Raw genomic sequence first — 27,782 nt, forward strand, 5'->3', positions numbered from 1 at the left:
CCCTTGATAACAACACCCCAGGGGGAGGGCTGCTGTCTTTCCTGGCCAAAAGAAGCAAAGAGCTTAACCACAGCGCCCGAATCCCAGCGGATTTACCGAGCTCTGTCTTCTGCGTAAGACCACCAGCCGTCCAGGGTTTCGTCTTTTCCAAGAAACTGACATTTTTGTTTTTCACGGCATTATCTAACTGGAAAGATCAAGACAGAAATTTCAGCAATCAGAGATGGAGAGACTGGCAAGTGAAACGATGGCGTTGGTGATTATGAAGATTGCTATCTGGGTAATCGGTTTTCTTTTTAAGAGAACGTTGGCGCCCACCAGAGTTTCAGTCGTTAATCTCCTCCATCTGCTGCCAGGGGGGAAAAAGGTCCTTCCTTAGACCAGGAGGCATTTCCAGGAGTTTCTTTAAGTTCCCTCCGGATCTCACGATTTCTGAGATTCTGATTCTCCCGCTAACTGGGAGGAGGGCGTAGGCGGTGGGTACTAGGCGCTTCGCTCAAATTGAGAGGGGATCCCCCGCTTTCCGAGCAACCGGGCCTAGGGTACTTAGCCCCTCCCGCTTCCGAGCCCCGCCTCCCTGTGGGGCGAGCCCTATAAAGAGTGCGAACCGAGTCCCTTCTACCCATCCCGGGTGAGTCCGGCTTCCACGTAGAGCTGGTCCCGCGCCCCTTCCCCCGAGCGCGGCGCGCAGGAGCCATGGCCTCGGCGCTGTACCACGAGGAGTTCGCCCGGGCCGGCCAGCGGGCGGGGCTGCAGGTCTGGAGGGTCGAGAAGCTGGAGCTCGTGCCGGTGCCCGAGGGCGCTTACGGCGACTTCTACGTCGGGGATGCCTACCTGGTGCTGCACACGGCCGAGGCGAGACGGGGCTTCACCTACCGCCTGCACTTCTGGCTGGGTAAGGGGGTGCGGGCTGCGAGACCCCGGCGCGGGGGGCTGAGATGCGCTGGCTCGAGGGGGAGGAGGAGGTGCGGGTGATGTACGGGGAGAGGGCAGCCACAAACCGGGCGAGCCTGGAGGCGCTCCCCCTCCGGGCCTCACCCTCCCTTCGGACCTCCCCCTCCGGGCCTCCCCCTCCGGGCTGGCCGCCTTCTCCGCACCGGAGCCCGCTGGTGCGAACGCTGCTGCAGACGCGGGGCTCGGCGAAGTCGGGAGCAGTCTTACCCCTTGGGCTTTGACCTTTGTCAGGCCTGTCACCCGGGCTTCGAGGATGCTTCCTCTAGCTTCTCCCCGCTTTCGCCTTCCAGTGTGCACCCCACGCCCGCCCAGCGCGGCTGCTGAGCGCACCGGCTCTGGCCGAGTCCCGCTCGCCTTCTGACGAGCTCAGGCCTGGTTTCACTGTCCGCGAGGAGATGCGGTGGGACAAGTTTGCGGGCATCCGCCGCAGCTGGCAAGAAGTACACCCCCCCCCACCCCGCCCTTTCTCTAATTAATTTATTTTTAGTTTTTGCCCTTGGGCCCCAGCTTCTAGTTCTCCACGGATTTCTGGGTTGCTTTAAATCATGACTCACTTGCTCACACGTTCTGCTGACAGATTCTTGTTCATCAGGATGTTGGCGACCCTGGATGGAAGAGAGGAAAAACATCATACGGATATCGTCGGTATAAATAAATAGCTTTATATGGCATATTATTTAGATGAGTTGCTCTATTATAATAATTTTAGAAATAGTATTATTTATCTACTTGAACAAGGACACCGTGGGAAACAAAATAGCTCCTTCAGCAGTAGTAATTATTTTGGGCTGCACTTGAGCCAGGCTGTCAGAATACTGGGCCTTGTGTGTTCTACTTTTTCCACCTTCTACTTTTACTCGTAAACATCCTGAATGTCCAACCTCTCCCCGTAAGATCCTGTGCCAGTGGGCACACCCCTTCTAACAACGTGCCGATTATCTGAGACTTACTGCCTTCTTTTTAGACTGGAGTGCCTCCCCTAGACGTCTGTTTCTTTATTTTTAGCTGTATTCCTGAGCCTGTGGGGAGAACACCGAAACCACACACACACACACACACACACACACACACACACACATTTTAAGTCCTTGAAAAGCCATCATTTTTATTTCTAACACTTGAAGAAAAAAAGATATTTTAAGAAATAAAATGGCAGAAAAACATTGAGAAATGATGTTCTCAATGGTAGTGAACACCTCATGCAGACACTCCAAATGAGAAATATAAAGAGGGGGAAGGGCTGTTTGTATTATAGCAATTGATAATAAAATTTTGTGCTTACTTGGCGAAGCTCAAGCTGAGTTCCAGACACATTCTGGTTTCCTATTGCAGTGTCATTATTCCTATCGTATTAGACAGTGATTGATTTATATTTTACACCAGAAATCACTGAAACCTTAATATAAAACCATATTCATGAATGAATGATGCCAGATAGAATAGTAATGTCCTCATCTGGATCTTTCTATTCAGAGCTTGAATCTGGAATGACTATAAGTGTCTGAAATGCCACATTTGTAATTTTGGTGAATTATAGTGTGAAAAGACTTCATATTCTGCTGTAAACATGAGTTAGGTTTGACTTTGTCGGGAGGCTGCAAGAAGGCTGTGAACACAGGTGGGTTTTTTTTTTAATATTTTTTTTCCTGCTTAATAGGTTCTTTCTTATCCAAAGAAGCTTACTAAGCAAATTGTTTTTTTAAGGTTTACAGATTCACATTAACTCATTATTCACATTATTCATTTAGGGCTCACCAGTTTCAAAAATTATAATAGAAAATGCCTTGCGCAAGAGCACTTCATGATTTTAAAGATCTGCTAAAGCTGAAGTTAATAGTATGTTAATGAATAAGTGAATTCAGTTATTACTCAGTGTGCCCAGCATGGTATACAGCATTTTTACATGTGAATAATTTATGAGACTTCCCTTAAAGTTTATAATTTCAAAGCACAATAAGACAAAAAGTGATACAACATAGATAAAATGTGCTAAACCCACCATGAAAGAGACACAGTGTTTGTAGTTCTGGGGAAGCAGGGAAGTAGAACAGCTTTGACAGAAAAAAGGAAAATGAGGGTAATTGCGAGGAATCTAGTCCATGAGAAATTCATGTGGAGCATGGAAAAGTTTAGAGTAAAACAGTAACCAGGGTCTTTAGATGGAATTATTTAGCAGTTCTTCCTACTTTAGTTCCCTGAAGCTAGCTGGATTTCATCCAAAATATTCTAACCAAGACTTGAATTTGTATCAATTCATTAGGGCTAATCAGAGAGACAGACTGAGAAAAAATGGTCCAAGAGGGAGAGCTGAAAGTTTAGGGGGAAAGGAGGTTTGACTATAGGAAATCATTTGGAAGGAGGATGAAAGACAGTGGAATTAGAACCAGGTTGGGATGGAAAAGGTGGATTGGACAGAAGGAAAGAAACAGGTTAAGTAAGAGGAGGAGAGCGGAAACCGGGAGAAGCAGGACACGGAATAGAAGACTAGAGCAAGAGCCACCTTCCCTGCTCTGTCCCTCAGTGGCTTTCTCCAATGCCCTTGCATACCTCAGATTATTTCCGTTTATTATTTTTTCTTTTATTTACTTTACAAAGTAATAATTGGTTGCATATAACTTAAAAGTTGTATTGGTCCTTCCTAAAAACATTTTTTTTTTTAGCTTTGTATCTAGCAATTTAAATGCATCCACCTTCTGCCTCTAGTTTCTTAGAGCATCATGGCTGTGGGCATGACTGGGTAATAAAGCTACTCTGTCACATGCAGGGCCTACACCCACACACCCTGGTCATTTCTCCTTTCCAGTGGTGTATCTAGTCTGTGCTTGGCTCCCTGCAAGGCACTGAGAATCGAAAGAATTGGATTACAGTGTACAGTATACAGTACAAGGAACTTAGACCATGCAAGGGCTGGTGCGGATGCTGAGAAACTGGATTTTTATACATTGCTGGGTGGGGAGGGGGTCTTATAAAATGGTACAACCGTTATGAAGGGAGTTTGACACTTTCTTATAAAAGTAAACTGCAGCGGCCATATGACCCAGAAATTGCATTTCATTTTCTAAATAAAAATTTAGATTCATGTAAAAACCTATGCACAAATGTCCATAGCAGCTTTATTTGAATAGCCAAAAACTTGAATTAGCCCAGATATTCTTCCACAGGTGACTAGTTAAACAAACTGTAGTATATCCATACCAGAAAACACTATGGAGCAATACAAAGAAACAATCGATACACATAATGACTCAGATGAATCCCTGGCAAATTATGCTGAGTGAAAAAAAAAATGCCAAAAGGTTCTCTGGCATATGATTCCATGTATATAACATTTTTTAAATGACAGAATTTTAGATTTGTTGTTATCAGGGGTTAGGGATGGGGTGGGGACGGGGTGGTGTAGGTGGGAGGGGGTGATAGTTATAAAAGGGCAGCATATCCTTCTATCACTTTGCCACTAAAGGCAACATAGCACCTTATATTTTTTGGTGATCTGACTGTACAGTTTCTTGACTGGGATGATCAATACATGAATTTACACAGGTGATCAAATTTTAGAGAACTAAATGTACAAACACTCAGATGAGCACAAGTGAAATTGGGGAAATATGACCAAGATAGGAGGGTTGTATCCTGGTATCTACATTCTGTGCCCTATTGTGCTTATATATTTGTGCTTTAATATACTGTACCGTTCCAAACTATACTGTAGTCTGAAACATGTTACCACTGGGGCAAATTTGGTCTTTTGATCTGTGTGTCTCTCCTTCCACCAGTACCACACTGTCTTAGTTACTGTAGCTGTATAGTAAACTCGAACATCAGATAGAGTTATTCCTCCAATCTTATTTTTTGTTGTCAAAAGTGTTTTAGCTTTTCCGGGGCCTGTGTCTTTTCATATAAATTTTACAATCCAATTGTGTAACCTATAATAAACTTGTCTGTAATTTTGACAGGAATAGCATTAAGCTTGTAGATCAACTTGGGGCAAATTAAAATCTTTATTATATGGGATCTTATATCTTATGTCTCTATATTTGTTAAGGTCTTTGATTTTTTTTAAATCAACATTTTATCATTTTTGGCATAGAGATGATATACTTGTTTTATTAAATATGTATCTTTCTTTGGAGTGATTATAAATGGTATTGCTTTTAATTTCAATTTCTGCATGTTCATTGTTTGTATACAAAAAAAATGAGATTGATTTTTGTTTTTGATTAACCTTTATCCTGCTATCTTGCTGAATGCAAGATTCTGGGAGTTTTTGTGTGTGTGTGTGTGAATTTCTTTGTATTTTCTATATGGACAATCCTGTCATCTCTAAATAGGGACATATTATTTCCTCATTTCCAATGTGTATGTTTTTATTTCTTTTTCTTAGCTTATTACAATAGTTAGAACTTCCCATATTATGTTAAGCAAGAATAGTAAGAGTGGATGTCCCATGTTACAACTTACGGAGAAAACATTCAGTGTTTCACTATTAAGAATTGTATTATCGGGGCACCTGGGTGGCTGAGTCGGTTAAGCATCTGACTTTGGCTCAGGTCATGATCTTACGGTTCTTGGGTTCGAGCCCCGCATCGGGCTCTGTGCTGACAGCTAGCTCAGAGCCTGGAGCCTGCTTCAGATTCTGTAACTCCCTCTCTCTCTGACCCTCCCCTGCTCACGTTCTCTCTCTCTCTCTCTTTCTCTCTCTCTCAGAAATAAATAAAAAAAAATTATCTGTGAGTTTTTTGTAGATTCTGTTTATTAAGTTGGGGATATTCCCTTGGATTTCTAACTTTGCAAGAGTTTTTTTTCATGAATGGCTATTCGATTAACCTAGTTATTAGACCTCCCTTTTAATCTGTTTTATATATAAAATCATCAAATCCCCAAAAGGATTTTAGCAAGTTTGCAGCCTATGTACAAGTATAGTATAAAGTCACATAATATAAAAGAACATAACAAAAGAACGTAACATAACTTGAAAGACACTGGTAAGATCAGAAAAGGGAAAATAAATGAAGTCATAAACAAAATTCGTCGAGCAAGTACATAAGTTTCTGAACACTTGCTAGCATTGCATCATGGTATCACTGAATTGGATTCTAGTTTTCACATTCAAAAGCTTCTTTAGGACCTTCCAAATTCTTTAGAGCAAACCCTCTACTTTATTAATACTGATATCCATTGACCCAGCACACTATGCAAGCATCGACAAATGATAGCATAATTTAATTAACTTCCAGTTCATTCACTAATTGCGTGACTATTCGTTTACCTCTGTCTAAAGAAATCTGTGTTTCAACTTGTACTCTATAAGAATGTTTATGTCAAACACATTATCTTAACACTTCTGATATTAACCTTGATTTAAGCTTCCCTCTAAAACATCTCTGTGCAAATCTACATCTGTGCTTTTATTAGTATTCTCATTTATGGATGGGAAAGTGGGCAGAAGAATGACACTAGTATTCTTTTGGACTGTAAGACTGCTTATGTGTTTTCTTTTTTTCTTTTGACCACAAAAGAAGTTCACAAAATTGATACCATGTCAAATATTCTTCTAGCTAGTGGATTTTTTTCCCCTGAGAAGATAACGTGTTATACAGGTCCCCTTTAAGAGTAAGGGAGGAATGTCAAGAAATACAGTTCTTCCATTAATATAGCTGACTGTTTTCCTTTCTTCAGTTTTGGTGAATACTCACAGTATTGGGGTTTCAGGTGAACTGTAATATTGCTATAGCCTCTAGACTTTTCTACCACAGTTATACATGGAGAAAAACAACTACCCCAATCAGCACAAAATGTTTCTGCTACTGAGAATCTGGGTTTAAAAAAAACTACCTATTAGTATTGTAGTTTATAAGAGCCTGTGCTTTAGAATCACAGAAACCTGCTTCTGGGTTGTGTTTTTACCAAAGGTCAACTTTATGACTTCAGGGAAGTTACTTGGCCTTTCTAAGCCTCCATTTCTTTTGTTGTAACATGGTAGAAAATATTTCTGCTGCATGCAGTTACTTGAAGATTAAATGAGATCATCCATGTAAAATCACTAGCACAGTATCTGGCCCAGTGCAAGGATACTTTAAATGTATACATGTTAGCTATATTATTATTTCTGAAATCCTTTATGATTTGCACGCAGCTCAGATGTAGCAAGGGTTTTGAAATGTCTTTTATAAATTTGAGTTCCCCTCAGGACTGTCCCAGTTCTGATTCTTGTGTACCCTGAAGGATGTGAAAAAGTATTTTGACCTCAGTGAGATTAGCTAGATGGGATCTATACTAGTATTGTGCAAATTAAGTGTGTGTTGTGTGTTAAATTCCTGGTAAAAAATAACATCACCTTCAATAGATGTTACCGTCTATTTCCTATACTCTCCCTTTCCCCTCAGAGAATATGATCTTACACCAATAAAATAATGAAGTAGGGACTGTGGTCCTTGAAAAGAGGGGTAAGGTCAAGTTACATTCATTTCCCACTCTACAAACCACTTGCTTTTCTAAAGGTATTCATCTATGGCCTATGATGTTTATATTCACATAGTTGTAATATTACACATATTATCATACTGTCATATCGGAAGCCTAAAGATCGATGTTAATAAAGGCTAAAACAATTGGAAAACATTCTCATAGTCTGATCTGGCTACCAAATGAATCTGAATCCTACTAGAATATATTGTTATATCTTCTTGAGCATATAGAGACAGCAGTATTTCTTTAAAAAAAAATTTTTTTAAAGATTTAGAAAACAAGGGCAAAACAATTCTTTTAGATATTAGCAAAATAATATTTTTATGTTATACCGTTTCTGTTTAAAGACTGTTCTGCCTAAGATGGTTGATTATATTGCTATGTAACTCAAAGAACATCAGAGCTTTTTCTTACTAGAAATTCTGCCTTAGTCCTTTTCCTTGCTTGATAAATGAGGGGCTGTCCCTTGGATTTTCAGGAAAAGAGTGTACTCAGGATGAATACACAGCTGCTGCCATCTTTACTGTTCAGATGGATGACTATTTGGGTGGCAAGCCGGTGCAGAGTAGAGAACTCCAAGGCTATGAATCTACTGACTTTGTTGGCTATTTCAAAGGAGGACTGAAATACAAGGTAAGCAGCTCTCTTGAACTGTTTTCAAATTTTTAAAATGTTTTATTTAATTTTGAGAGAGAGAGAGACAGTGTGAGCAGGGGAGGGTCAGAGAGAGAGAGAGAAACACAGAATCTGAAGCAGGCTCCAGGCTCTGGGCTGTCACCACAGAGCCCAATGTGGGGCTCGAACCTACAAAACTGTGAGATCACGACTTGAACAGAAGTCAGATATTTAACCGACTGAGCCACCCAGGCACCCCTGAACTGTTTTTATGACCTCCTTTCTCTTCTGATCCATCCACACCTCATGACTCCATGGAATGAATGTTCAGGGAGGACGGCTTTTTGCTTTGGTTTTGTTTCAATCTATTTCTTTACTGATTTATACCGGTACCTGCTGGACACACAGTAGGTACTCAATAAAAGTTGTGGAAAGTCGGTGTAATATGGGAAATATTCTGACTTAATGTCATTTCATAGGTCAATTTTTAATAAAGTTAAGAGCTCTCAGTAATGTTGTCACAGGAAAGCCCTTAACAATTTTGTGGAGTTACTTTAGTAATTAAGTTTTGACAACTTGGGTATTAACTTTTTTTTTAATATTTTATTTATTTCTGAGAGAGAGAGACAGTGTGAGTAGGGAAGAGTCAGAGAGAGAGGGAGACACAGAATCCGAAATAGGCTCCAGGCTCTGAGCTAGGTGTCAGCACAGAGCCTGATGCGGGGCTCGAACCCATGAACCGTGAGCTCATGACCTGAGCTGAAGTCAAGCGCTTAACCAACTGAGCCACCCAGGCGCCCCTTAATATTTTTTTTATTCTATCCTAGAGAACCTCTGAATTTACTGCAAATAACCCAGGACTTGGAATCTGTTTTTCTGGAACATGTTAATACAATATAACAATTATAATTCCAGTTAATAGCAAGAGCTATACGCACATTTCCCAAATAGTGTGGGTTGATCTTGGAAATGATACAAATGAAACAACATGGAGTTGAATCTATGTGTGGTTCAGCCTCACAAAGTCAAATATACATATACTACCACACACACATGCACACCATTTATGTTTTTTGGTTAGAAACACTAATCATCAACTGGCTTTGCTTTTGGTTAAATCAAAAACAGAAACAAGTTAAATAGTTTTCTCCTTTTAAGGCAACCTTCAATGAAGGACAGACTTTTTTCTGGAATTCTCTCTGTGACTCTTCTAGACTGGACACCCTTCACAATCCTCCTGGCCCCCAAGAGTGTTCGGTTAAAGCGTAAGAAATACCTCCCTAGACCAACAGCTTAGAAGCAATCTTTCAAAATCAAACCTGCTCTAACAAGTGTTCTGCAGACCCCCCCCCTCACCCTTTGAGCATGTTAGCCTTCTGAAAACCTAAAACCTCAGAGCTAAACCAGAATTCTGAATATATATTAAATTTGTCTACTACAATGACAAGATTTGTTTCTACTTTTACCTGATCAGAGCCTTAGTGAATATTTTGTGATTCCATTGTGATGAGAATAAACACTTAACAAGTTCTCTTCTCTCTTAAAATCATTTCTCTATTAAAAATCAGACTCTAGGCTATGAGCAACCCTAAATATGAAACCATTACCTCCCGTTTTATTTAATTCTCATGAGTTCCTACAGTTTATGTCAATGAACTCAACATTTTGAATAAGCCAGGTCTTATAGTTACTAACAGCATATACTATGACATCATCTCGGTGATAAACCCATTTCTGCTACATATAACTTGTTTAGCTCAGGGCAACTATGCAAAGTTTCTGTGCTCAGTTTCCCCAAATACATAATGAGCATTAAAAAAGCTTCCTCATACAGGTGTTATAAGGATTGAAGATTAAATAATAAAATACATATATAGTGCATATGCAATCAGTAAGAACTTGTGATATTAATCCTTTAGTCCTCTTCTGGACTACTGAAATCAAACTTCTGGATATATATTTAAAAGTGGATATAAAAAACAGTTTTATAGTTATAAGATAATTATCTTCTAATTATCAATATCAAAATCAGCACAAATCAGCATATTTGAGAAAGAAGATATTTCCAAATGGAGGTCAAATTTATCAGCAAAAAAATCATTTCACTGTCATGTCATTAGTGACATTGAGCAGATAACAACATGTGCAATTGTAAAGTACTTGGTAGGAAATATGGAAGCAAAGATAACTTGCCACCCAGAATAGCAGACTATTATGTTATACTTAATTTCATGCTTAAAACAATATGCTAAGCACTTCATGTGTATTATCTCATTTAATCCAAGTAGTGCTCCATGCTGCAGTTTCTAAAACTGTCACCCTATTAAGGTAAGTAAGCACAATCTTTGAGAAACGATTTAACTTACCAGGGTCTAATAGCTGTTAAGTGCCTGGGTGACCAGATGACTTCAGTCCCTAAGCTGACAATCATTATATTATGATGCTCTAAACATAAATAAATGGTTCAAATATCACGATGATTTTCTTACTTAAGCTTACTCTATGCAACAGGGTATTGTGTCTGTTTGGAATGGGCATAGTTTGGCAAAGCCTACCATTACCAAGCCAACAACAGCCATATTTAGTTGCCATGTATAATGTAAAGATTGAGCTAGGCAACATTAAGACCATCTTCTCATGTCATTTAAATGATGTGAGTTTTTTTTTTTTCTTTATGAGGTTTTTAAGCAGGTTGGGGAGGGCATTATAGATAACTATTATTTACCACTACTCCCTTATATTAAATCTCTGGTGAATCACACCCTTCCCAAGCTGAACAAGACCAAGACCCAGCTCAGCCATGATTGTAATAGTGACCATGAAACATCCGTCAGTCAGCAAAACTTTTTATGGTGCCACTGATTTAGAGGATCATGCACCTTGCTTTCATTCTGCCTTGTGAAGGTAGAAAGAGACTGGGAGTTTCTAGGGTTAATTCAAACACTATTCCAGAAGCACTTACTATCAAATACAAGCACATATGTAACTTACAGTTTTCCTTTTTGTGCCTTTTTCACATCAAATATTAAAAAAAATAATTTTTAAAATAATGTTAAGTGTTCAGACTGTTAGCAGTCTGTTGATTCACTATATGACACTAGCCTAAATGCTATGTAAGTATCCTCGGTCTAAGTCTGTTTTGTATTTTATAACTTTTCTTAAATCACAGTGTTTTTACACTGTTTTTCAGATCATAATGTATTTATTTTTAAAAAAGCAAAATGACACACATCATTATACATTGTTCACATTGAAAGAATGCACAAGTGAAATGTAACTTAAATTAAGGACTTTGGGTCCTTAATAATAATGTGTCATTATAATATGTCATTATAGGTTCATCAGTGGTAACAAATTTAACACTCTGGTGAGGAATACTGATAATGGGGGAGGATATGCATGTCGGGTCAGGGATATATGGAAAATTTCTGAACCTTCCCCTCAGCTTTTCTGCTACACTTAAACTACTCTAAAAAATAAAGTCTTCATATTAAAAAAATGTGAAATGACCAAGAACAGTAGTATATAGATGAAAACTTGTAATTATTTTTATTGTATAATACTTAGTTTGTTCATTTATGGTATTTTTTGTAAAATTATGGGCTGAGGAATTATTATGTGTTTCTTAAAATTTGTGGTTACAATGGTCTCAAAGTCAGAATTTAGCCCATAGTAATAAAACCTTTCTATTCATGAGGGTCTTTTCCTAGAGAATGGTGAAAATTTAAACTCAGTGGATATTTCAAGAATGTGCTGATGATTACATAGGCAGCTTAACTTGTTTTTTTGAATTTACTGTGTATGTTTATGTAATAAATTTGAAAATTGGATTATTTTACAGGTTTCCTATACTGCTAATTTTCTTACCATATTATTGTAGGAGGCTTTGAGCAATAAAAGTGATTTTCTTACACTCTGTATTTATTATGCACGTTGCCTCATAGTTATGGAAATAAATAAAGATTATTGTTTCTAACATTATAGAAAAAAAGAAAAGTTAAAAGCTGATTTCAAATAATGTAAGAAGATGTATTTGATATGGTTAATTATTTTCGTTAACATATTTTACTTAAATTTTTTTAATATTTGTTTATTTTTGAGAGAGGCAGAGTAGGAGAAGGGGAGGGGCAGAGAGAGACGGAGACAGAATCCAAAGCAGGCTCCAGGCTCTGAGCTGTCAGCACAGAGACTAACTCCTGGCTCGAATTCGCAAACTGTGAGATAATGACCTGAGTTGAGGTCAGATGCTTAACTGAATGAGCCACCCAGGAGCTCCAATCTTTTAACATTTAAAAAAAAATTTTTATGGTTTATTTATTTTTGAGACAGAGAGAGACAGAGCATGAGCGAGGGAGGGGCAGAGAGAAAGGGAGATACAGAATTGGAAACAGGCTCTAGGCTCTGAGCTGCCAGCACAGCCCGATATGGGGCTCGAACCCATGAACTGTGAGATCTTGACCTGAGCCGAAGTCAGATGCTTAACCGACTGAGCCACCCAGGCACCCCTCTTTTAATATTTTTTAATTGAATATTTTATTTTGTTTTGTTTTGGGATGTGCAACCAAATTTAGGGTATAAATACTCAGGTCTGAATTTCCAGGAATAAAAGGAGAAAAGATTTTTTTAATAATGTTGTAACAAAGACCATAAGTTGGATCCTCCCATACCTGGCCAGCACTCAACTCCCCTTTCTGTCCTAACACTGTGTGTGACATGGGAATTTTGGGGTGTCTAGTTCTCTCCTGTGTTGGTCCTGTTATCTCTGACTGTCCCTGATTCTCCTGTCTCCTTCCCTGATGTTTTATCTGTCTTCTCACTCAGTGATTTGAGAATCATTAGTTCCCAAAGGACAAGAGCTACTGCTTCCTTTCATTTATGTAACAGGTTTCATGCACTGAAGGGTTTTAGTAAATACTTGCAGTGTTAAATTGAAAGGTTAAAACAGGAAAGACAAAAGGCCTTAAAAAAGTGTTGATTTGCCAAGTCATTCTCTTCTGCATACTTAATTTTTCACATGCTCATAAGTGGCTGTTTTATATTGGCCTGGCAGGCAGTTTTGGCTTGTACACCTGTGGTTTTATGTTTTTGTATTTAGTTAGAAGCCTCATCTGTTTCTGTTTTGTTTTCTGTTTTCCTTCCACTGATCAGGCTGGAGGTGTGGCATCTGGGCTAAATCATGTTCTCACAAATGACTTGTCCGCTCAGAGGCTCCTGCATGTGAAGGGCCGGAGAGTGGTCAGGGCCACAGAAGTTCCCCTTAGCTGGGACAGTTTCAACAAGGGTGACTGCTTCATCATTGACCTTGGCACGGTAAGTCATATACACATGCAGTCTACTAAAGGAAAGCGAATTGTCTTAAAATCAAATCCAACATACCTGCCATAGAAGATAATCCCCTTTTCTACACACTAGAAAGAGGTCATGTTTATGAGAGAGGCAATCATATCATATGACGAATTGGCAAGTATTTAAAGTTTTATTTTCTTTGATAGGTTTAGAATGGGGTAGTGATTTAGTTCTTCCTACCATAGAACACGCATTGAGTAATTTTTAATAGATTTACCCTTGTGTCTGAACAGAGCTTCCGCTAATTATTTCTGTCCTTAATTGGGTGTGGGAAAACATTATGTGAAGCGAAAATTGATTTCCCCGGAAAGCAAAGGTTCTAGAATTTCAAATGGACACAGAATGAGTTCATCTGCCTGAGGAGTTTTTAGGGGGTATTATAGTATATATATCACACATACAGTGCACCATATTATTTCACACTTTTTAATTATTTTAAGGTTGTTAAAAGGCACAAGTACAAATATCAAGTATCATCTTAATGGAATGGGCAGTATCTGACTTACATTTTCTTCCAGGAAGAGAGGCTCCTCTAAGTTCATGTATACTTATTAATCAGTGTTATCTTAAAAAGCAGTATTATTGCAAGGACTCCAGGCTCATAAAATAGGGGCAGAGCCTGTATTAGGAGATTCAAGGACATTTATCTGTTTATTAGTAAATTATATTTTTTTATATAGTTAATTACCTTTAATGACTTTCAAGCTATCTCTTGCTTTCATGCCTGGTTAGAGACATTTGGAGTAACTCTGTTGTAGAGGTAGTTGGGTTGGATTATCTCTTATTTATAGAAATATTCTACATCCCAAAGGGATACCCTGGTAGGAAACAAGCATTGGAGTACTACATACACTCTTTTACTCACATGATCTCTTTTTATGTTACTAACCTTTAACCAGTTGGTGTTTTGCCAACAATTTCTAAATGGTGATAAGATCTTGCAATTACCTTGGAGATTTTATTTTTGGGGTGTGTCACAGTCAACTAAGAAGCACATCGGAACAAATTTTTCTCTATTATAATATTTTAATAGGTGTAATTGAGTTCACAATTTCATAGGCACTTTCTGAATTAGCACAAAAAGAAGCCAGTGCATTTTCTTCAAGTTTGTTTTATTATACAAGTATGAAAAAATATAGGTTAGACATCTAAAGCTCTCATCTAACTAGAGCCACCTGGTCAAGACTAAGGTTATGGGTATAACCTAAATCCTGTATTTTGATTGTGTTTGTGGGAAGCCAACCTTTTTGATAAATAATCACTATCATTAATATGATATGCCATATACCTTAGAAACATTTGCTATTATAGGATGTGGGACTACAGTAAATATTTCCTAGATATGACAATTTAAACCACCTTGATTAAAAGCATGAGATTGTAAAATGACCCATTTAATCACTTTGAAAGTTAAAATCATTGACATTTTAGAAGATAATTTAAATCAACTATGTTATATTCAATGTGTTTTCATAAAATAATATGGAACATGGCTAGATTTTAGGAACCTGGAATGTACTGAATCTTTGGAGAGGTGCTTTTGAACTGTGTATTTTAATATTGGTGAATTTATTAATCATCATTTCCCCACTATTTTTAAAGCTGTGAGGTAGCTGAGGTAGTTGTAGAAATGACCTAATAAAATCACATCTAAATATATTGCAACAAAGCCATCAGTAACTACAGAAGGCGGATGATAATGAAAAAAAGTCCTTATTCCTAAAGCTTGGGATCTGGAGCTCTTTCAGAAATATGTGTCAGAGTCAGCCACTAGGGGAGAGTTGGATTTCACAGGAGGAGGAATTTCTGTGGTGAGTTACTAATTGTGCTGTTGGGCATGTTCTGTTTCCTTGTTAACTTGTTTGGTCAGTTATGCAGCTTTGCCCCACTCGCCTTGCTATTTATAACCTCTCGCCCCCTCATTGTTCCCTCCTGCTCCTTTGAAACGTCAATCTTCACTTCCTCATTTATCAGTTGGTCTGCAACCCACACTTCCTGACTTTGACTCCCACCATTTCTCTGAATCTGTTCATCTTATGGGTAATAATACCTTCTGCTGAATCTAGTGGACATTTTGCACATTACACACTCCATTCCTGTGCTGCAGTTGACACTGTTGATCAACCCCTTCTGCTTCAGCGTCACTCCTCCCCTGACTCCCTTCTTCTCTTCCCTTTTAAGCCATTTTTTTCTCATCCTTCTTTTCCTGGTGTGCTCACCCCTTCAAGTCTTTTTTTTTTTTAAGGATTCTACTTTTGATCATTGTCTCTTTATTCATTCTTACTAAACAAACATATCCTCACCCAAAGCTTCAACTACTCACCCATTGGTAAATCTCAATTTTATGATCTCCCTTGGACCTCTTGACTAATCTCTATGTCAGTATTTCACACTACCTCCCAGATATTTCTTGTGTGTATCACAAGAACCTCAAACTGGACAAGTCTAAAAATGAAACCCACATATTTACCCTCTGATTCCAAAATGATTTCTTATCTTATTGTTCTTATCATGTTGAATGGAGCTACCAGTCATTCAGACCTCCAACCCCAAATCCAGAAGTCATCCAGATGACTTCTCCCAGGGGCTGCACATTCAGTCAACCACTAGGTCTACTCTCTTCTACCTCCTAAGTGTCTCCTGAATCCTTCCCATGCTCTTCATCATCATGGTACTGTCTCATTGCCCTGAGCATGAGATTTCCCCTCAAGTCACCATGCTTTTTCTTTTACACATACTGTTTCTTTTGCCTAGAATCCACTTTTCCTCTGCAACACTTTTCTTTGGTCAGCATCCCATTATCATCTCCTCCTTAAATATTTAACTCTGATACTGCTTCTTTATAATGTGTTCCTTGACTTCCCTTCATCCCCTGTCCCACATCGCACTCCTGTAGAATTAGGCAAGTTTTTATCTCATATTTCTTATTACCTTGCAGACTTGCCTTGAGAATTTTCCATGCTGCCTGTCCTTATTAGCCTTACTCACTCACTTTGTCCATAGTATAAAGCCCAGAACTTAAAGTCACTCAGCAGATGTTTCAACAAATGTATGTCTGTCCAACATAGAGCGTTAGTCTCATGCAGTCATGTATATAGAGATATAATTCTCTTTTTTCACTGTGGCTCAACTTGACTTTAGAGTTAAGCTTCTATTGCTACAGAAGGGTTAAAAATAAAATAATCTTGCCCTATTAAGGTGAGCTTTGTTTATCATTAAAGCAAATCATACTTAGCTCATGTATCCCCTTTTCCATCTGTCAAGTACAAGGGATGCGTGTGTGATATTATGGACTGGGGATGGGAGACCAGGTTAAGAATGGAAATGAGTCTGGTTTGCAGGCTTTAGCCCTCACTCCTCTCTGTCATTTATTGAGTCTCAGCCCTTTCATTCATTCTTGAGCTTTGGGCTTTAGGCTTTGGGCTTTGGCCTCTGTCAGAAGATTTTTTCTGGAAAACATCCATGGCCTTATTTGGTCTTCTGGTATGCCCACATATCCACTGCAAGACCCTTTCTGGTTTTTTCAACCATTCCAGTAGCTCTTCAGGAATTCTGCCTTATTTTTCCATACCACAGGCAGTTGTGGGGACACTGTACCCACAGTGAGTCAGTAGCCATTGGTCTGATTGCCTGGACACTGGTGTTTCTACTCTAATGCTCAGGATCATGGATGAATAAATGACAAATGTGTTGGAGGAGAATGTACTGAGCTCTTCTCAAAGATTCATTGTATCTGATCAAATTTCTTGTCATCTACGTATCTGTCTTTGGACCTGACAGATCATTCTGGCACCATTTCACAGTGCTGCCTACTCTGTGGTTCCTGCAGTACACTCTAGCCCCTCAGGCCAAGACTCTGGTTCTTGCTGTACAAAACCAAATTTCTATAAATTGCTGTATCCTTATTCCTTCCTTTAGAGAACTTTTACAAAATCAAGGCTCTTTTAAATTAAACCTATGTTGGTTTTCAGACTTTTGTGTCTGCTATGACTTAAAAATGTTTATTTTAGAACAAAAAAAAACTAGACAAAATCTTTGTTCTGGATAAATTTGTCCTTACCCAAAAGTAATGCATTCCACTAGACTGATGGGGGAAAAGCCTTGAGGCAGCAAGAAAAGATAATGGGAAAGATAAACCTAATGTTAAGTCTCTAAAAATTTACCCCGCAACAAAAGAGGGATGAATGATAGTTATTGTACACTTAGTGTGTGCTGGATACCTAAGTATAAAGGTGAAAACCAGCTAACCTTTGACCTTCAGGTGCTCTCAAATGGTGAGAGGCACAGACACATACACAGCTTGGAGTATGACAAGGTAGAAAGTGAGAAGTGCCGGAATGCAGACACAGACACATTACAAGGGCACTGGGAGAGACAACTCCAAGGTATTGGGATTTATGTTTTAATTCCCACAGTTTCACATTAGGATCACTAGAGATTTTTTTCATTGTTTCAAATGTTTCTATATTTTTGAGAGAGACAGAGAGAGACTGTGAGAAGGCGAGATGCAGAGACATAGGGAGACACAGAATCCTTAGCAGGCTCCAGGCTGTGAGCTGTCAGCACAGAGCCCGACAGCCAGGCTTGAACTCACTAGCCGTGAGATCATGACCTGAGCCAAAGCCAGACGCTTAACTGACTGAGCCACCCAGTTGCTCCATCACTAGGAATATGTTTTTAAAATACTGATGACTGTGTGATCTGACCCCTACAATTTTTGGTTTTAAAGTTTTGGGGTGGAATTGGGTATAAGTAGTTTTTGGGCCTCAATCCGGGTCATTTTATTGTACAGTTCATATTGAGAAACATTTCAATATGGAAAATGTCTGAAGGTGCTGGAAAATTCAGGGTTATGTATCTGAAAAACCAGTAAATCAGTTAAAAATAGTTAAAATAGTTAAGTCACCAACTTACATGGGTGGCAGAAATTTTGATGAAAAGGGACTATAAAACTTCTTTGATTTGCCAAGTACCCTGAAGAGTATAGAGAACATAATTTCACCACCTCCCACTATCACTGTGAAAGCAGTGCTCCCAAAGCTGTCACCAGGTGACCTCACTAACAGCAGCCAAGCAAGAAGGGCCCAAGTCATGTCCCCCTCTCCTGGTCTTGCAGCAACATCCAAAGGGCATTGTTCACCAGTCCTATAGGCTTTCACCTTTTAGGTATTCCTCAGTTGTTCTCTGTCACCATTTCTGTGCCCTAGTTCATATGCAATCCCTTCCTTCTGGTCACCAAGCCTTTAGTGGCCATGCATACACACTCCATTCATCTTGCATTCTTCAATCAGAGCTGTTTTTAAAAATACACATATGTGTCAGTGAATCCTATTGGGTTGGCTTGGCTTTGAACAACAACAAAATAGGATGTAAATAAACACTTGTTCGTCCAAAAGCTAAAAAATAATTAGAAAGTCATGGTTTAAAGTTTTGGAATAAAAAGAGGAGGTATTCCGCAAGCCATTAGCATGTTTAAGTTATTCTTAGAGAGCCTCTAGCAGAAAGGGATATCTGAATGAACTTTTATATTTGGTTAACTAGATCTAATGGAAAACTACACACAGTAAAAATAAAGCCAGTAGAGGCAAGGGAAAGGAAGAGGTCTGGCCCCTCTTCTCCTTTTATAAAAATCATAGATATATTTAGAATAAAAAACTTAGAAAAAGACAAAAGAATAACAAGTCTGTTCTGAATTCTTTGCCTGTTATGAGTCAATATCACATGGGCTATTGTGGGTGCTCCTTAAACTCAGCTTCTGAAATCTTGTTTCCCTTCAAGGGCATCATTAAGCATTGTTTTTTTTCTGCTCTTATTTCCTGTTCTCAAATGAGGTTTGACTGAACTTTGATGTTATGTTAACTCTGACCACGGCGTTTAAAGGAAATTTTGGAAACTTCTAGTTTGTCCTCAGTGTGGTTGTTTCCATAAATTTCACTCACTTGCTTTTATTTCTTCTTATTGCTGGTCCAGACGAATTGCCTGTAACAGATTTATCTTTACTCTCTTATGTACTTTTCCAGTTATCCAGAATAATGTTATTTTCCTTTAATAGTTTGTATATTAAGAGTTAATTATAATTTTACAAACTTCAGCTATAAAGTGTTCATGAGTAATATGTACCTCAGCAAATATTGGCCAGAATTTAAGCGCTTTTCATTCTGAAGCAAATGGATGCTTGCTTCCATATTGACAAGGGGTTGGCTTTATGTCCCTTCACCCAAAGAAGTGTAACATTTAGTGTTGAATTGTCAAATTCCTTAGGGTCCTAGAGGGTAAATAGTTGCCTCTGAAACTGTGCTTGCTTTGTAATTTTCAATGTTTAGTCTACTTAAATCAGATTTACAACAGACTTTTTATATAAATCCCATTAAAATATAATAAATAGAACAATTTAAATTACAGTGAAAACTTTTTATTGTAGTAATACATATCAACCTATTACATCAGTTCAGGGATTTTTTTTAGCTCTGTGTAGCATTCTTGGGTTTTTATTTTAGCTTACTGTTTCCAAAAATCAGCGTGAGTAAAATTATAGGAGAATCTTTCAAGCACAAGGCCAATTGAGTACAGAGTTTCCTTGTGCACAGAGTGGTAAAGTGGTCTTAACCAATACTTCTGAATAAAGTAAGTGTTGTCAGCACAACTTATTAATAGTACTGCACACATTTATTTCAGCACAGTAGAGCTTTGTTAAAATGAGACGTCCTAAACACATCATCCACCCATAATGGCATTTAAATTGCTCAAATTTAACAGATTGCTAAAATTCTGTTTAAAATTTAAATAGATTTTCGTTTAAAATGTAAAGGATGTTTTAACACGTTGCTGCCATGATCATATGAAATCTATTTTGCAGACAAACTTAAGCCACTTTGAAAGAAAAGGATTTTTTAATTAATTTAACTCTTTAAACAATTCTGGCTTTTGGCAATTTATAAGCATAGTGTACATTTTATTGTATTTCATGTCTCAATTAACCATGGAAAATTAAGTCTAGTAAATAAGATAATCTCACTTTTATAGAAATAGCACAAAATAAATAATAAAAGAATAAGCATAACACAAAGCATTTATTTTCATGCCCAATAAGAAATTTTCTTTTTGTGATTTGGTCATCTTGAGTTCTTTAGTGATTTGGTTATCTTGAGTGAAAAGGAAAATTCTACTTTTAAATGTTTTGTTATTTTTACGAGCATTTCCTAAATAAGATTTCACTATTAAAATTTTTTTATTGAAGTATGGTTGACATACAATATTATATTAGTTTTAGGTGTACAACATAGTGATTTGACAGTTCCATACATTACATAGCATTCACCACAATAAGTGTGGTTACCATCTGTCACCATATAATGCGATTACAGTGTTATTGATAATACTTTCTATGCTGCACTTTTCTTCCCTGTGACTTATTTATCTTACAACTGGAAGTTTGTATCTCTTAATCCCCATAACCTATTTCATCCACCCTTCTCCCCTCTGGCAACCACTAGTTTGTCCTCTGTAGTTATGATTCTGTTTCTGGGTTTTGTTTGTCTATTTTATTTTCTAGATTCCACATTTAAGTGAAATACTGATATTTGTCTTTCTCTGACTTATTTTACTTACCATATTACCCTTTAGGCCTATCTATGTTGTCACAAATGGTATAATCCTATTATTTTTCATGCCTGAGTAATATTGGGTGTGTGTGTGTGTGTGTGTGTGTGTGTTTGTGTGTGTGTCTTCGTGTGTCTTCTTTATCCATTCATTTATCAGTGAATTCTTAGGCTGCTTACACAGCTTGGCTATGATAAATAATGTTGTAGTGAACATGGAGTGCATATATTTTTTCAAGCTAGTGTTTTCATTTTCTTTGGGTAAATACCCAACAGTGGAATTCATGGATTATAGGGTAGTTCTCTTTTTAATTTTTTGAGAACATCCATATTGTTTTCCACAGTGGTTGCACCAATTTACATTCCTATCAACAGTGCATAAGGGTTCCCTTTTCTCCACATCCTCGCCAACACTTGTTATTTCTTGTCTTTTTGATTCTAGCCATTTGACAGGGGTAAGGGGATATCTCATTGTGGTTTTGATGTGCCTTTCTCTGTTGATGAGTGATGTTGAGTATGTTTTCCTGTGTCTGTTGGACATCTGTCTGTATGTCTTTGAAAACATGTCTATTCAGGTGCTTTGCCCATTTTTAAAAAATCAGATTATTTGTTTTTTGTTTTGTTTTGCTGGTGTTGAGTTGTATGAGTTCTTTATATATTTTGGATATTAACCCCTTATTGGATATATCATTTGCAAATATTTTCTCCTATTCAGTAGTTTGCCTTTTCATTGTGTTGATAGTTTCCTTCACTGTACAGAAGCTTTTTACCTTGATGTCAACTCAATTATTTGTTTTCATTTTTATTTCCCTTTCCTGAGGAGACACATCCAGAAAAAGGTTGCTAGGGCTAATGTCCAAGAGATTACTGCCTATGATTTCCTTAAGGAATTTCATGGTTTCAGATCTTACATTTAGGTCTTTAATCTGTTTTGAGTTTATTTTTGTGTGTGGTGAAAGAAAGTGGTCTAGTTTCACTCAATTTCATGTAGTTGTCCAGTTTTCCCAACACCATATGTTGAAGAGACTGTCTTTTCCCCATTATATATGCTTGCCTCCTTTGCCATAGATTAATTGACTGTATAGGCATGGGTGTATTTCTGAATTCTCTGTTCTAAGTGTCTGTTTTTGAACTTGCACCATATTGTTTTGATTACTGTAGCTTTGTAGTAGATCTTGACATCATGGATTGTGGTATATTAAGCTTTATTCTTTTTGCTATTTTAAAAGTGGAAACTGAGGTCTATCAGTAATGGTGAAGAATGTTCTCTATATCTAAATTTATCTGTGAACTGATACTACACATAGAAACTCCCAGCCCAAGGTAATATCATAGAAAATATTTTGGTTTCATGGAATATTGTAAAATTCTACATTAAATAATAATTAAATTATTATCTATAATTCATTTCTAAACACATTTTACCAAGCTTCCATAATGCTTTACAGAAGCTAATAAAATCTAGCGTGATTTTATATTACCTCTTTGAAGGTAGGGAGAACATAAACACCTGTTGGACAATTATATAAATGTAGAGCAAGTCAGTAGTGAAAGTTCCTGTCTGAGAAATCCACAGATCTGATCTTCTGATCTACATCCTATATTTCTCTGTAATGTAAATATTGGAAGTTTGTTTTCTCAGACGTACTGAGAAAAGAATCACTTGCAAAGCCTCATGGAATAGCATAGAACAAAAATCTGAGTCAAGAGGCTAGGTGCACGTAGCAGAGAAGCCTGCTTGGCTACATTGGGTAATTAGATGTTGCAGATTCTTTGTAAATGCCTGCTAGGTGCACTGTGCTAAGGCACCCAGCAGCACTGAGCTGAATGCTACAACCATCTGAGGTGTGTTCAGAAAATAGGGCAGACCAGAACACACCTGAGAGGTTATTGCTCAGGTATCTGTATTTTTAAAAATCACCGTTCCTTCCCCACCATCTGATTTTAATGCTCAGTGATAGACATTGACTAATTGTTGGGGACCATTTGTTTTCACTCTGTTAACTGATGACCTGGGCATGGTATTTAAATTGACTCCAAATGTGAGTCTCAAATTCGGACATCTAGCTGTAGAAAAGAAATTAGAGAAGAAACAATAGCAGTGTACCAGTCCTTTAAAAACAATGAAGAAATGCCCCTTGACTACGTTGACTAGTTCAGATTTTAGAGTGAAAGGAATTGTAAGGCATAGTCTTCTGTATTTTACTTCTTATAAAGGCTTGAATTCCTAAAACGTGTATTTTATTCTTGAAGAGGAATATGGAACAGGTGAATCAGGAACATTGTTGAGTGAGGAATTAGAGAAATTGTCCCAAGCCTTTGTGATTCAAAGTTGGGTACCCAGGGCCTGGAAGAGAGCCTGCCTATTTTAGCCAATCAGTAAACTAATTTTGAATAAAGAAATGACTCTGGACTGAAAATGTCTTAATCACCAGAGAAAAGAGCTAATCTCTCTGAATGCCTGGGCGCTCTTTGATTTTGTTGTTGTTAATCGATGTGCTCTTTTAAAAACTGTAAATACAGGGTCATATGGCTGGTGTGTTGCCACTGGGGTCTGCCTCCACACTGTGCCAGCCAGCTCTCCAAGACTGCCTTCAGGAACCCAATGTGGAACCCTTTTGAAAACCAAGTGTAGTGCAAATATATTAGCATTAGTTGTTTACATATCAATTTCTTCTTGCTAGCTTTCTCATTCTTCTCTCTTTCCCCAGCATCTAGCTTATAATAGGCACCTAATAAATGTGAGTGACTTTAAAAAAGAAAAAAAAAAACTCTTTTAGCTTAGATACAGTAAAACTTGAAGGCTTACTTTCTGTGTATACATGCCTCTCTCCATCTGGTAAAACTGTGTGTCTTTAAAAGTCATTTTCTGCAAACCCAGAAACAGAGCTTATGTTTTTGTTTCCACTTAAATAGAACTATATTATTCTATGCCTTCATCTTATTCTGGATGGTATAACTTGAATAATTTTCTGTGTCAGTATTTAAACATTTTCCTCAGTTTTTAGCCATTGAGAAATAGTCTGCAATATCTGCAGAGCACCTACACAGCCATCTCCTATTGATGGACATTTGTGGCTTTTTTGCTTTGTTTTGTTTGTTTCTTTGTATTTGGAAACCATGTTTGAATATTTCTGTGATATAACTAGAAATGGAATTTCCTGATCCTAAAGGCACATATAATGTTTTGATAAAATGCCAAACTTCCCTCAGAAAAAGATTGTGTCAGTTTATACAACCCAAAGAGAGTGTGATCATGCCCATTCTCATACCCCCACCAAACCTAGGTACCATTACATTTTTCTTTCTTTCATTAAACCAGATTTAATGTAGAAAATGGTATTTTATTGTTATTTTACATTTGTGTCTATACCTTCTAAACACTGTACCTGAGTCTAAAACATACAATGTTTTAATCTAAATTGCAGATAATATAATCTATTTACTTTACAATGCATCAAAACTGTCATTCTGTTTTTATTTTTATAAATTTCTGTGTTAAAATTAACTTTGATATTTAGTATCTGTTTTTTCAATGGATCACAATTATATAGAACTATTATCCTGTTTAATAGCATATAATATCCTATTATCCTGAACATTGAATGTCTTTCCAGTGCCTCACTAATATAATTACATAGCAGTGAACACCCTTGTACACATAGTCTTCCCTAATCTTTATGAATAATTTATTCAAGTGAATTCCAGATAGTGTTATGACTGGGTCAAAGGTTTTAATTCTTTTTATGGCTCTTGATAAGATTCATTAGGTTGCTTTATAGAAGTGTTAGATCAATTTTTATAAATCAAGAGCACATTATTATAACGGATTCTTGACTACCTTTCTGAACTATGGTAAATTTATTATTTTAAATTTGAGTAATATATACAACTTTACTTTTATAAATTAAAATTAGTGGGTATATACAAAGACTGGTGAGTGTATACTTATATTTTCTGTGTTTAAAAAATGGCTGTTATAATGCTAACCAAAAGCAACAGGATATAGAATGAGGTATAAAATCATATATACTTCTGTGATAGAAAATTTTAATTTTATTTTTTGTATCTTTTGTATATCTTTTATATCTTTTAATACAATGAGTATTACAACAGGGCTAAATGTCCTCCACCTATTTCTGTGGTCAAAAGATCTGTCTCTTTCTTTTAGGAAATTTATCAGTGGTGTGGTTCCTCGTGCAACAAATATGAGCGTCTGAAGGCAAGCCAGGTTGCCATTGGCATTCGGGACAATGAAAGGAAAGGAAGATCACAGCTAATTGTGGTGGAAGATGGAAGTGAACCATCCGTGCTCCAAAAGGTTTTGTAACTTGTTTTTTAAAGTTTTACCACTCTAAGTTGTATATGTGGGGGGTGTGTGTGTGTGTGTGTGTGTGTGTGCGCGCGCGCGCTTGTGCGCGTTTGTGTGTGTTAATTTTAGCAAATTCTGTAATACTGGGTCTAGGCTAAGGTTAGGTAAGAGGAAACATCAAGATTATCTAAGTGATGGTACAGAGAAAATAGAAAGTCATGACTGTTTTATTTCACCCTTGGTTTGACCACCAGAGGATGTGCTGACTTAATCTTCTGTCATACAGGACAGATGGGTGCTCTTTTGAGACTGACTGTAGGAATATATTTTGGAAGTAAAATAATAGTTTCTTCATGTGAGCCTCTGAATATGTATATTTTTTAATATAGGCATATTTTCAATTTTAAAGTTAATTATTATACTAAAAGAATGAAACAAAATCTTATTCCAAGAGATTAAATATACCAATATTTTAAATACTTCAGTTATTTTAAACTGAGAATTAAAGGCAAGACACTTATGATTTTAGTATAGTTCAATTAATTTGAAAATTATCTCCATAGCTCTTTATACCTACGTTATTTACTTAACAGTTATAGCAGTCTTAGACATATAGTTGTGAACAGTTTTTCACCTTTAAGAAAACTGCAGTGAGTGCCAAAGTGTATATATTTTATATTTTCCCTTACGGTTATTGGTCAAACGTATAGTAATATTCAGGTGTCTTAATACATATTGGTACCTTGTTTCTCATGTGTTCAATGCACATTATTTATTGAATCCCCTGTGGTAAGTCAGGCACTAAAATGTTTGTACAAATGTTTGCTTCTTCTTGACTTTACAGAACCCCATCAAAATTTACTGTTATGATATTGTCTTGAATCCTCCTGCATTTAAAGGTGGTATCTCTTTGAGTTTTAATTTTTCTGATTTCCTGGGATAATATACATTTTCCTCAATGATTTTAGCTATTTACACTAAATTTTTCTAATGACTGTCTCATACACATTTTTTTAAATGTTTTATTTTATTTCTTAGAGAGAGAGGCAGCATGAACAGGGGAGGGTCAGAGAGAGAGGGAGATAAAGAATCTGAGGCAGGCTCCAGGCTCTGAGCTAGCTGTCAGCACAGAGCCAGACATGGGGCTCAAACCCACGAACCATGAGATCATAACCTGAGCTGAAGTTGGACGCTTAACTGACTGAGCCACCCAGGTGCCTCCATACACATGTTTTTAATAATTTTGATTTACAGTGTTTTTATACATGAGAGTTATTTGATGTAGTAATAGTCTCCATAATCCACCGATCAAAAATTATATGTGAGATAATTTTATCATTACAATGTCTTTTTTAATGTTTATTTATTTTTGAGAGAGAGAGAGAGAGAGAGAGCAGGCGAGAGCGAGTATGAGCAGGGGAGGGGCAGAGGGAGGAGACACAGAGTCAAAAGCAGGCTCCAGGCTCTGAGCTGTCATCACAGAGGCCAGTGTGGGGCTAGAACTCACCAACTACTAGATCATGACCTGAACTGAAGTTGGATGCTTAACCTACTGTGCCATCCAGGTGCCCCTATTATCGTAATATCTTCAAACTTTATTATTTTAATAACCACCAAACACAGATATTCATGTTAGGGATTTTTGAGAAGTGACTTTTATTGAGTGGGGAAAATGTTCAAGGTTAAATGCTAAGAGAAAAGGCATGATATAAGATTTTATATATAATAATATCTTAATATATAAGTTTATATGTAGGTATATAGCTATATATTCGTATATACATATATATCTGGAAAGAAATATGCTGAAATATTGCCAGTATTGACAATATTGCCTTTGGCTCTTGGGATTTGACTGCTTGTTAATTTTTTTCTGTTTTTGTCGTTGAATTTTCAAAATTTATTATAATAGATGTGTGTTTTCATTTTATAATCAGGAAAAAAAGGACATTAAAAAAACAAAGTAGAATTAGGGATTAACTGGCTTTTGAATAGTCATAATAACATGGCTAATAAATTAGACTTTGAAAACTCTTCAAAACACAACTTCTTTAACTTTTAATATTCTTTAAAGGCCCCTGTTCTGACATGTAATCACCATTTAAGTCTTTCAAGTTTCATATTTGGAAGCAAAAATTTATAAGTTGGATGTATTTCTACTTGATTGTAACCTCTTGTTTCAGTAATTATGCTTTAGTAGGTGTGACCCAGTTGTAAGATGCACCCTGGTGGAGCAGTGGAGGAGGTGCCGTGTTAACTTTCAGATGAGCTTTTCTCCTGTCATCTTGGGTCCCAAGCAAGTCCCTTAACCTCTGTTGTTTCTGGTTCCTCATTTGTGAAGTAAAGGGTTGGACAGGGTGGCTTCTGGTCCCCTTGGGATCATTCCACCTTGTCTCTTCGGCAGTTTCTGTGTTTAATTACCAAATCTTTTCTACTCTGTTGCAAGAAGCGAAGCCACTGAGGTTGAGGGCCTGAACTGTGCATCTGTACAT

At 37.4% G+C, this 27,782-nt stretch overlaps 1 protein-coding gene across 1 annotated transcript in view; it reads left to right on the plus strand.

The window, feature by feature from the left end:
- Window positions 1-696: 696 nt before the first annotated feature.
- SCIN (scinderin) overlaps window positions 697-27,782 on the plus strand; it is a 76,297-nt gene continuing 49,211 nt past the window's right edge. The window contains exons 1-4 of the mRNA XM_039256394.1: window positions 697-895; window positions 7,898-8,052; window positions 13,183-13,344; window positions 25,150-25,299. Of these exons, the coding sequence (XP_039112325.1) occupies window positions 697-895; window positions 7,898-8,052; window positions 13,183-13,344; window positions 25,150-25,299 (666 nt within the window). The remainder of the gene's footprint in view (window positions 896-7,897; window positions 8,053-13,182; window positions 13,345-25,149; window positions 25,300-27,782) is intronic.

The sequence above is a fragment of the Hyaena hyaena genome, unplaced genomic scaffold (genome assembly GCF_003009895.1).
Source record: "Hyaena hyaena isolate Hyena2069 unplaced genomic scaffold, ASM300989v1 scaffold_569, whole genome shotgun sequence".
Classification (NCBI taxonomy): Eukaryota; Metazoa; Chordata; class Mammalia; order Carnivora; family Hyaenidae; genus Hyaena; species Hyaena hyaena.